At 31.9% G+C, this 12366-nt stretch overlaps 1 protein-coding gene across 3 annotated transcripts in view; it reads right to left on the reverse strand.

Annotated features, from left to right (window-relative positions):
- Urm1 (Ubiquitin-related modifier 1) overlaps positions 1–12366 on the reverse strand; it is a 122279-nt gene that overhangs the window by 108007 nt on the left and 1906 nt on the right. Inside the window, exons 4-6 of one of the 3 annotated variants that reach the window (XM_083090397.1) lie at positions 12059–12107; positions 8741–8812; positions 7352–7465 (exon numbers count right to left, since the gene is read on the reverse strand). In XM_083090397.1, the coding sequence (XP_082946523.1) occupies positions 8744–8812; positions 12059–12107 (118 nt within the window). In that variant the 3' untranslated portion in view covers positions 7352–7465; positions 8741–8743. Of the gene's footprint in view, positions 1–7351; positions 7466–8498; positions 8813–12058; positions 12108–12366 lie in introns of those variants that run through there. The other 2 variants (XM_083090396.1, XM_083090395.1) reach the window with 2 other exon arrangements.

The raw sequence follows: 12366 nt of genomic DNA on the forward strand, positions 1-12366 counted from the left end.
ATTGCGAAAAAATGTGATATAAGAGCACAATACAGAATGAGAAAGAGAACAAGAGAGAGATTTTATCATAAATAAAAACATATTCCTCTTTTTTCGCGTAATTACTTTTCAAAACTACATTATTTAGCTCGAAACTACAGCAGTGTACGCTTCAAATCTTCACGGTACAAATATATCGTACGTTGTTTTCGAGACAGGTAATAAAAATCGGAATTTATCGTGCGGTAAATACGTTAAATTAAATTACGAATAAAACTGTAAGAACGATATAATCGAATTTAGTCCGTAGCTAGCTGCAGGCGCATTATTTAGCTTGTGTATATGTGTAAAAATTCATCCATTGTTATTACATTTTTACGATACCAACATTTAACACACAAAATCATTAAACAAAATGTCTATCGTAAATTGTGATTGATCTCTATCTCTCTCAATCAATTTTTCATTTTTAACATATTTTCAAAGTTTAAATATATAAAGTTGTCTGATATTATTTTCACATTATATGCGGCGTCAGCCGCATATGTATTATTCAATATGCTATGTATGTATGATTTTGGTATTGCGCTGATGCAAAACTGGCAAGATTCTCGCCAGCACTTTGTGCCGCATGAGAGAATTGTGTGATACTGGAAATATCGAGTGGAGCAGAAAATTGATAGCCTAAATGCACCCTGGATTTCGCATGCACCCGCTTTGGCAATTGTTCATGATCGCTCACAGAGCATACTAAAACGCGCGTGCGGTAAGTACTAATGGTCGTACACGTTTTAATCAATAACCCTCAAAATAGAAATTTTATTTAATTAATAATTTTAAAAATCTGAAGTATAATATCTATTCAATAATTTATACATTTAAATATATATTTAAGAGAAATTTTATAAATACATATATGTATATAATTTATGTAATGTGTTTTAATTTATTATTTTAATTTAATTTATTATTTATTTTATTATTTATTTATTATTTAATTTATTATTATAATTTATTATTTATTTTTTTTATTTTATTACAATATATATTTGTATGAGAAAAATTACTTAAAAAGCGAGAGCATTTTTTATTTTCTTATTTATTTTCTTATTTATTTATTATTTAATTTATTATTTTAATTTATTATTTATTTTTTCTATGTTATTAGAATATATATTTGCTTGAGAAAAATTATTTAAAAAGCGAGAGCATTTTTTATTTTCTTAGATATTCGGGACTATATTGGTACATATTTGCTGCAAGCATTGTCGCATATTATCGGGACTCGTTGCGAGCGGATATAAGTAAAACAGACATCTAGTTGAGATTCGGGTCAGAGGCGCAGACTTGTCCCCGTGCTTTTCCTGAGTATCGACGAAACGTCGACGAAGGGGCGGTAGAAAGAGGAGAAGGACCGAGGAAGGGGACGCTCTGGACAAATTATCTGCCATCCTTGCCCGGACGGTCCTCCTCGTCGAGCTGTCCTGCCATCCTGCGGAGGAAATCCCTCCGCGAAGACCCCGCACCCTAATAGCCGCCCATGGGAACGCGACGGGACTCCCGATGGACCGGACGAAATCTCGTGCATTGTGCAATCCGCCGCCAACTACCCCTTCCCTTCTCCGCTTGCCCTTAACATACACCCCGGGCTGTCGAGCCTGCCAGAGGTAGGGGGCACACTTCTTCCAATTTGCCAGAGTTGTGCATTCGACGGGAGATGGGAAGATATTAGGGAAAGAAAATTCCTTCTCTTTTCTGCCTCTCCCCCTCCCTCCCCCTCTTCACCCTTCCCGGTCTCCTCTTCCTTCTATTATCCTATCTTTCCTTCCACCGTTTACCTTTCGAAGCACACAGGTGCGCCTTTGGCTTTTTACTTCGCGATATTTCGGCTTTTGTACTATGTGAAATTACACGTGTATGTATATGTGCAAAATGAAGAGCACGACTAATAACGGTAAATAACAGATATACTGATAATGAAAGAATTTTGGACTCACGTCTAATATATCTGCATGGAATGCAGATTCTATTCTTATTTCTATTGTGTAATATTCCAATTATTGAAAATAACAGCAGTGATATAAATTAGTTTAGCTCGCGAATATATTCGTGGAACAAATATTTGTCTACTTTTTGCATTTAAACATTTTTGTGTTTAAAAGCCACACAAGGAGATGAAATAAAATAAAATGGAATTACCGATTTGATTTAATAAAAACAAATTTTTCTGAAATAACAGAATATAAAGTTATATTTGAATAAAAACTATTTTAATATTTGAATAAAGCTATTTTAATATTTGAATAAAACTATTTTAATTAATTAAAACACATAGAATTTAATGAAAATGCGGGTCTAATGATCGAGACGTATAAAGCGTATGTGAACGAAAGGAAAAACGAGAGACATTAGCCACTAGCCTCGACGAAGGCGTTTCCCTTTATAGGACGAATTAAGTCAGTTTTACGAGCTATGTGTCAAGATCCCTTTTTACGATCGACTGGCCCCTGTAAAGCTACCGGTCAAATAATTCCACGAGATATTGTACTCGTAACCACGCCTTTTATGAAACATCATCCGGAAAACGATACTATATCGCATATTATTTTTCATATTATTGTTGAAAAATCTTTTTAATGGTATCTATTTGCAACACAAAAAATATGCTAAACGAAAGATAAGAAAAGTATGCAAAAAAAGATAAGTATTTTCATATGAATTGAATTTGTATAGTTGATTAATATAATCATGAAATTTAATACCATAAAGTTATTTTTAATTTATCCATAATATATAGTAAAAATGTTAAATTTTATGTTATCATATACACAGAAAAAAAGGACATTCTTGTTTTGAAAATATATTTAGTTTTAACATGGAAATCTTGAAATGAGATTATATTGCGTTAATAAAAGAAAAATATAATTGCTTACTTGAATGAAGCCATTTTATATAGTTCAATCGAGAAAAATATATTCTTATGATTTAAGATTTAATTTTCTTGAATGGAAAAAAACAATGTTAGATAAAAAATAACATTTTTAAATCAAAGATTATAATTTTCTTAAAGTAGAATTAAATAATTATATATTCTTGAGGTGACAATTACAATATTAAAATAAGACTATAATATTGTTGAAATTTAAAATTATTAAATTCTTCTAAGAAGATTATAAATTGTTGCGTATGTACGAAACAATGAACACGTTAGTTTAAGTATATAAGTTTTGATTTGACACTTATTTTTTTTCTGCGTAACGATAAATGATTGAATAATAGTCTGCGAAATAACAAATACATATAAATAAATTTCGTACAAACAATAATTTTACGAAATTATAAATATCGCGCCCGTGCACGAGTTCTTTCAATTAGAATCTTTCTGTTAAAATATATCTTTTACAAAATTGTTTCAACTGCTGTATAATTTTAATCCTATTTCTAAATCTGCATTCGTGATATGTAAAAAAAAGTATACATTTTATATATTAAGCCATTCTACAACATGTGCAAAGCTCATTAAGGTCGCATTTTATAAATGTTTCTTTGTAACAGAAGGTTTTTTACGTTTTCCTCGAGTAAAAAAGAAGTATCCCGGGGAGTAAAAAAGGATCCCTGAAAAAGGACCATGGTTGAAGCCCTTAATACAGTCGGTCGAGGCGAGTCTGCGATGATTAGCAGTAGAAATCGCAGAGCAAGGAACAATGCGGGCGTCGCGCTTCAAGAAAATTTAACGCGATAGTGTCTACAGCTCATAAAGGTATTCGTTTTATGCTGATGGTCCAGAGACATTTTTACAAAAAAAAGGAGAAAAAACCACGAAAATAAGCGAGTAGTGGAATAGTAAAAGTGGATAAATATCGCACGAAAGAAACGCGAAAGTAAAGAGCCAGTCAAAAATAGATCTTCATCTTATCAAAGTGATTTTGGGCTCGTAGCCAAGTGCGATCCGGCAGGTGTTATCCATGGGAAATTATTCGTCCTTACGAACGAATCTCGCCCGATCTTTTCTACTCTGCGTATTCGTTTTCCTTGTCTCAAATCGAAAGAAAAACGTGTCATTGGACAGCGAATTTGTTCATTTTTTGTCGATGCTATCAGCGCAAAGAACGATGTACAAAGTGGAAAGTCTCTATGTTAAATTAAAATTAAAGTCTCCATTATAGCACATTAAATTGTTGCTTTTTTGAGAGAGACAGAGATTGAAAAAATTCATGGTTTTAAAAAAATTAAAAAATATAAAATAATTCTCCAGGAACAAGAACATGCAGTGTATAATATGAGTCGTATTTTTGCACAAAAATAATTTATGTTAATGCTTTTGTTCCAATTACATATATAATATGTATGATAAATAATATTCTTTTATATAATTATAATGAAAAAAATGGAAGAGAAAATGCGTTCTTCTTCAAACATATGTTCATTATATTTTGCAGCTTTGGTATAGAAAATATATTTCTCCTACATTTAGCACCAACTTAATTGCGGTGTACGTGTAGAAATCAAAATACAAAAGCCGCGTACCGGTGCGCCAGATAGGACGCAACTAAGAGGATTAGTAGCCAAATGGCTGGGTGGTAAACTAAAACAAATATTACCCGTGAAAGGGGATCGCAAGTTAAATGTAATTATGCGACTAAATACTACGTAATATTAGTAATACTACATAATTACTAATGACGGAGGAAAAAAAAAGGATACTCCCGAGATTCTCTCTGGATTTTGCTTGAAATATCCAATCCTGACATTTCGAAGCGATCCCATCGAGATTTCAATGTATAAAATGTGCCTAAAATTGCGAGATTAAATCGTCTAAATTGCAAGAAATAGCGAAAGGGATACAAAATATGAGACCGGGCCGTTAAAAGTTGAAGACGCGTTAGCGCCAAACTGTTTCGACGTAATGGCCAAAGTTCCCGTCGTCCCGCCCCCGCTCGTCGTGCCCCTTTTATTATTTTATATTTCGCGGCATCGCGCGGTGCACACCACGCCAGTTGGAGATAACAGAAATTATACTTGCGTTTAAAAGTGGAACAACTGTTAGAGACGTCGCGAAACTTTAATACTGCGGTGATACCGGGCCGATTTCATCTTCGCGCGAGAATCCCCAGGCCTTCACCTCCGAGTCTAATTCCCCGGTAAGTCTGTGCACGTGTCCAACTTTCGTCGAGGTAGACTGAGACCAGAAACGTTGAGCATTTAAATACCGGCGTGGAATAAGGATGGCGAATGTATAATTCTTTCGGACGATTTTAGAAAATGGAGTTAAAATGACGAACCATATCAGGGAAGAAATGACAATTTTGCCAAATGTAAGAAATCTCATTTCTCATTATTTTTATCACTGCCCATTTTTAGAGTTAAAAAAGAAGATAATTATTGTAAGATAATTATTGCTTTGGAAATCATGCACAAAAAAAAATAAGTGTCAAATCAAAACTCATATACTTAAACTAACGCGTTCATTGTTTCGTATATATGCATCAATTTATAATCTTCTTGGAAGAATTTAATAATTTTAAATTTCAACAATATTATAGTCTTATTTTAATATTGTAATTGTCACTTCAAGAATATATAATTATTTAATTCTACTTTAAGAAATTTATAATCTGATTTAAAAATGTTATTTTCTATCTAACACATTGTTTCTTTTCCATTCAAGAAAATTAAATCTTAAATCATAAGAATATATTTTTCTCGATTGAACTATATAAAACTATATAAAATTATATTTTTCTTTAATTAACGTAATATAATCTCATTCATCAAGATTTCCATGTTAAAACTAAATATATTTTCAAAACAAGAATGTCCTTTTTTTCTGTGTGCAAAGTGAAAAATCACGACTACTGTATGATAATGGATTTTTTATTTATGTATGAGAAAATAAATCGAATAAAATAATATTCCAAACAAAAAAGTTATACATATATGTATAATTTTTCAATTTAAAACTAAAGGTTAAAAATATTCTTAGAGTTTGCTTCAAAATTAAATGAAGAATGAAAAAAAAATTATCCATCCCTTAATTATTCACGGGGAGATCTTTACTTCCCATTACGTACAATGTACGCTGAAAATGTTCTCCCGCAAGATTTTCGTTTGACATTTAAATAAGGAATCTCTCTCGCCGTTTCGTACGCCACTCACGAACCACGCCGATAGTACAGTGCCATATGTATAGATTATGGACTGCGAAGTACGTACGTGCGTGCGAGAGCGCTTTCAGACGCTTGCGAATATCAACGAGACGCCGACGACGGCGTCACGAGTACATAAATACGCACACGGAAACGGAAAGCTCGTGATATCACACAACAGCGAGCATTAGCGAAGCGTTTCTTCGCATGCGTCATCGGGGTGCACCTTGCGATTGCAGATTAGCGGGCTGGACGTACGTTTCCGCCGGGACGCACGTTTCCCGCAGCCTGGTCGACTTGTTACAGGCACGTACACGAGCGTTTCCTCCTGCAAACATGCAATCCGCCCGCTACATGCACGTATACGGCCGTATATAATATAGTGGATCCGCAGCGCGCGTCCGTAATGTAATCATGGGTGACACAATTAATCACTGGACCATCCAACCCCGCCAGGCCATTAGCGATTGCGACACACTCAGGTTCTCGTTGATAGGAGGATGCGTTTCGCATACTCGACACACACACGAGCGACGCCTGTAAACACGTACACACACACGTGAGAAAGATCGGAAGGCACGCGAGGGAGGAGAGGGATATCCGCTACATATCGGTCGTTTATGATCGACGCTCGTTAGGATCTTTTTCCTCGATTTTACGCGGAGCTCATGCGCGTGATTAATTGGCGCCATTGTGTATCGCTAGATTATTATACTAGATGCAGGTGGTGGCGGATCCTATCGATCCACCGTCAGCGATTGGTTCCTCGGGTATCGTGTGGAAATCTATTTCATAGAGTTATGTCCTAACTATGATTTCGATTAACGAGGCGCAGCTACGATTTCGCGATTTGCATAAATACAGCCGCCTGCGCTTTAATCAGAAATTATTTACCTGTATTATTTGGAAGAGTCAATCATTGTATCTTTTAAGAAGGTGGGCTAATGTAAGATGCAGATCAAGAGAACAAAATATAAAAATCACCGAGTATCAGCAAATATCAGTAGAAAAAGCGTCATTTTAATTTATAATTTTATAAAAAATTATTTTATACATTTCGTTAATTTTATAGAACATTATTTTAAAAAATGAAACATAATTAATGTCTTTGCAAGCTCGTTTGCTGATATTCGTTTGTGCTCGTTCATCCGGTTTTAAGCAATCAAATATATCTGTACTATAAAGCTACACGCATAGAATATATTAATATTCTTTATGTAACACGCTTATGGATTATAAATTTAATATTTACTGTATTGATGTATTGTATGCAGTTTTTTTTACAACAGCTCTAAAAAGTATCATTAGACTCCAAGAATACCAATTATTCTGTTTGGTATCTGCAATGCCAAACAGAATAATTTCTACTTAAATAAATATTATAAAAAATATCTTTTTAACTTGTTAATATTTTAAATTTTTAACTAAATATATAGTATTATAGATATATAAATGTATTTTATACAATAAATATATATATAAATGAAAATTAGAAAATGATAGATTGCAATGAGATAGATATTCGATTATATAAAATTTTAGCTTCAAAAACTTCAGGATATTATATCTTGTGTTCCTCTGACACTCCTAAATCAATCAAATCCTATTAAATATATTTACTGTTATAATACACATAATTAGGCGATTTCACAGATCTTGTTACAAAATTTTCCTATCGATTTTCATTCAAGTTTTTCGTTTCAAAAAAGAGAGCTATGTATCATATGTTGTTACGCAATTGTGACGCAATATATAAAGCTATTCAACTTTATATGTATAAGAGATATGCATTACTATCAAATTGCATCAAAAAACTTACCACTAGGAAATTAGGAAGAGGACGAATGGTTTCAAAAAATAATATGATAATATCTTCCTTTGCAGACACTTTAAAACTGGCTAAAATGCCTCAGTAAAAAGAAAAACGTTGATAAAAAATAATTTCATAAACTTCAAAAATATTTTATGTGAAATAAAGTATACAAAAAATCTTTTACTTGTCTACAAAGCTTCTCAATTTATCGAAGACAAGCTTTTTAAGTTTATATGAATTTACGTCTAATTAAATATCCATCAAATATGATTCTCATAAACAAAATATTCGAATGAATACCTCTCGCTTTATATATCACGTTATATTTTTTTATAAAATGGAAACATTAAATCAACAAAGGAAATATGCACAATTCACACGTGACCAAAAATAAAATTAAATTGTGTACGTGACTACTAATTAATGCAATTTAAAAATATCAGTTTATTATGTACACAACGTGTTTATTCATTTATTATGCACTCAGATTAATTTATAAATTAATGTCATTCAAAATATCTCTAAGTAAAATTTTCAAAAATTAGCCGAATCAAATAATATTGAAAAAGCAATATTCATTTTAATAGTCAAATTGCAAGACAAAACAAGTGTGTTTTTTTTAATAATCTAATATCATAATTATTATTAAAATTCTGATCACATATTCTATGGAAAAAAAATTATTTTATTCTCTCGACTTGAAATATATATAAAATTCTTTATGTACTATATAAAAAAAATTCTACGAAATACGGGTGAATCGCATTTATTTTGGAGTCTCAATATATTAAAAATGTGGTACCTTCTACCCTCCATGTAATGTTGAGATGAAGAGAACCTTATCCCGCGGACATAGTTTATAATCGCCTTCACCCTAAAAAAAATTAAATTGTTTTAATATTTTTAATCAATCGAAAGCGGCGTGAAACGTGATTAAAACTCGCTGCGAAACTATATGACAAGAAATTTTAAGAAAATATTTTATCAAATGTACATCTATATTATATTCTTTAAAAAATTTAGTGTTCATATTCTTTAAAAAATTTAAAATATATATTCAACTTTTCTTTTTAATAAAAGTTATATTAAAAGAAATAAAGAAGTCTTAATTTGGAATTTTTAATATTTTACTTTAAAAAGAGAAAATGAGAGAAAAAAAAATTTAGAAAGTGTGACACTTAATTTCTTTTATTTCTTCTAATTCAATGTTAGAAATTGTGACTTGAGTATCTATCGAATTTATCCAATCAAATATCAACCAATTCTCAAATTCCAAACTTTTACATTTTATGTTAAAGTTTACTTAAAATAAAATATCTGTCATATTTATCTGCAATTCTGAAAATTTAGTTTTGAAATCCTTATATATGTAAATCATTTATGATTTAAAAATGCCTCGCTAGTCCCATTGAGAAAAAACCAATGATCCGAGTGGCATTAATAAGAAATCCATAGATGAAAAAACTTCAATAAATCTAGGACATATTATATATGTGTTATCAAATGAAAACAGACTATCTTTACGAAGACTTCATTCTTAAGCTTGCGCTTTTGTAATAATATCTCTTTGCTATCGACAGCCAGCATATTGTGCGTAATCCGGAAAATTCATCTAGAATATTCATCAAGACTATGTTACAGGAAAAGAGAGAAAGAGGGAAAAAGAGGGAGAAAGGATGACATGTATTACTATACGTACGTCTCGAGGAGAAGATGGCCAGAGCGAAAAGACGCGGAAACGCAAAAGCCGAAGCGCTTCGCGGAGAAGCGGCGGTATTATCATAATAATGGCCGGAGCCATCATCTTATCCCTCGTTCCTTTCCGCCGCAGCATCTTCCCGCTCGAGCGCGAGAAGAGAACCGCGTCTCTCTCTCTCTTTCTCTCTCTCCTAATATCCGCGACGTGTACATTTACAAATTTAAAATGATAATTCTCTCCGTGGGTGTGGCAAACCGAGGTCATTTGCGCCCTTTCAGCGTCCGGAATCGCTCCGTTATCCCGCACCCCCGCGTATCTACCGCGTAAGCGACGGCGGCGTCGGCGATGGCGATGGCGGTCGACAGGCCGATTATGCCGTTTGTAAAAACCGGTCACGGGGTATCCCGTTTGTCAGACGCCAGGAACACAGGCCGTGCGTCACCTACCTTACTGTCGGGAAGGTTGGCGCGGGGAAAGAAATATTGCACGACGAGGGATGTCGTCCGCCCCCGCACCGTGCACTTCTTCGCGCCTTTGAGATTAATATTTTAAACCGCCGCTCGGCAATCTCTCGGCACTCGCAAACCGCAATCGAATTCTTGGTTTTATTAACCGTAAAGCCCAACTTTAAAAGCTCCGCTAGATATTTATGCACTTGTTTTCACGATACCGTCTTTCGTGCATTTTTCTTCTCCTTAGCGATTTTCACAGAGTCTTTGCTTTCAAGAATATCTAGATCTATTATATTTTAAAGCCGACGTTTCCTGATTCTAGTGTTTACTCCTTATTATGAGATATGCATCTTAAGCGGGAAAGTGCAGTTAAAAATAAATATCAAAATTTTTTTATTAAAAAAAATCATTTTTAGGAAATTTTAGCTATATAAAATAATTTTTCGATATATCTAAACTTAAAAAATATTATACGTGTAAAAAAATTTGTCAAAATCTTTGAAATGTTCTTCTATAAAATCATGTTCTCAAACTTTCATGTGCAGTTTTCTCGAGATCATTGGTTCAATTTTTATTATCTTTTTATTCTGTTCAGAAATAAATTATGATTTAATTATTTAGTTTAAAAAGAAATTGTAATTTTATTAAAAGTTATAAATAATCAAAGTCGACAAAAGAATTGATTTTTATTTAAATCATAATAAAAATTTTTAAACAACTCTTGCTCTGCAAAAAACATCAATTAAAATGTTAACTCAGTGTTGAGAAGAAACATAAAGATAAATAGTTTTACCATATGATTTCGCAATTATATTCTCCTCTTTAAAAATGACGTAAAAGAAAAGTAATAAAAATAATTGTATAAATTATATAAAATAAATGTCAAAACAACTCGATTATCTACAAGCAAATTTATACGAAATGTTAAACTCATTGCATATAAATAAATGTCGTTTTTTAAATATGTCGACATTTAAACGCGTGTGTATTTTTTCTCTACTAATGTATTTTTAATAATTCCACAAAAATCAAGAATATAAAAATACTATATTTAAAAAATTCATTCGCCAAACATGGTGCATTAACTTTTCGTAACATGACGACTTAAAAAGCTAAATAGTCTATTCAAATTCTTTTCAAATTTAAATTGGTCTGTGATTTTCGCTAGGCATTAAGAAATTTATATTTTAAAAATTTTCTTCCGAGAAGGAAGATTAAGATTAAGATAAAGTTATAATAACCCAATATACTTTTGAAATCTATACACAAAAACATTCATTTTAAATAAAAATTTTAAATAATAATTTCAAATAATAATAAAATTGTAAATAAATCAAGTATTTAATTTTACAATAAAAAACTCAAATGCTAAATAATTATTATATAAAAAAAAGTCTAACAAGTAAATAATTTTTAGTTTATTCTATTTCTTTTATAGAAGTTTATGGTTATTTTATGGTTATTTATGATTTTATATACATACAATATAAAATTTGATGATGATTAGATATTAGATATTGTAATTTTCATATTTCATTTGTAAGAAATATAAAAAGAAAGTTAATTAATTAACTAATACATAAATAGCACATAACAGCATAAATTAAATTACAAATAAATATTAAATATTAATAATAATAATTAAAAATGTTCTTTAATTTTCACATCAAAAAATATTCTCACATCGCTTTCATTTCATATTAATTTTCACATCAAAGAATTATTTTTGTAGACAATTTTTATTAAAAAAACATGAATTTCAAATTTATTTATTATCTGTAGAATGCGCGGTTAGAAACGTATCCGCGATGGCGGAAAAATAATTATATACAGTATATATTACATGAGACTCTTTCGCTAAAATGTACTTTAAGATTTACGATAATTATATAAAGTTTTCTTATCGTCTCTTACAAACATCTGTAGATGTCCGTGAAAATATTCAAACAGAAATGCAACAAACACTCACCAGCAATTCCCAGTCGGCGTCGTTTACCAGAATAAGAATTCCCGGCCTCCTACAACAAGCAAGAGGCAAACTTGTTAAATCGAGTTACGCGATTTTCCTACAGCTATTGTGTATTAAAAACTTACGAATTTCGCATTAACGCTCTCTCCCAATTACCGGAAAGTTAACAAAACGGACGGAAGTTAACGAAACTAGAAGCGAACAAACTCGCGTTTCCGCACCGCGATCTTTTACCGCGCAAAACACGATGACGAATGCGAGATATCAATATGGCCGATCGATATGAAGTTGTCGACAGATCGCGGCGC

Source organism: Camponotus vicinus, unplaced genomic scaffold (assembly GCF_025532165.1).
Source record: "Camponotus vicinus isolate PSW18456_S1 unplaced genomic scaffold, iyCamVici1.0 SCAF_2, whole genome shotgun sequence".
In the NCBI taxonomy this organism is placed as follows: Eukaryota; Metazoa; Arthropoda; class Insecta; order Hymenoptera; family Formicidae; genus Camponotus; species Camponotus vicinus.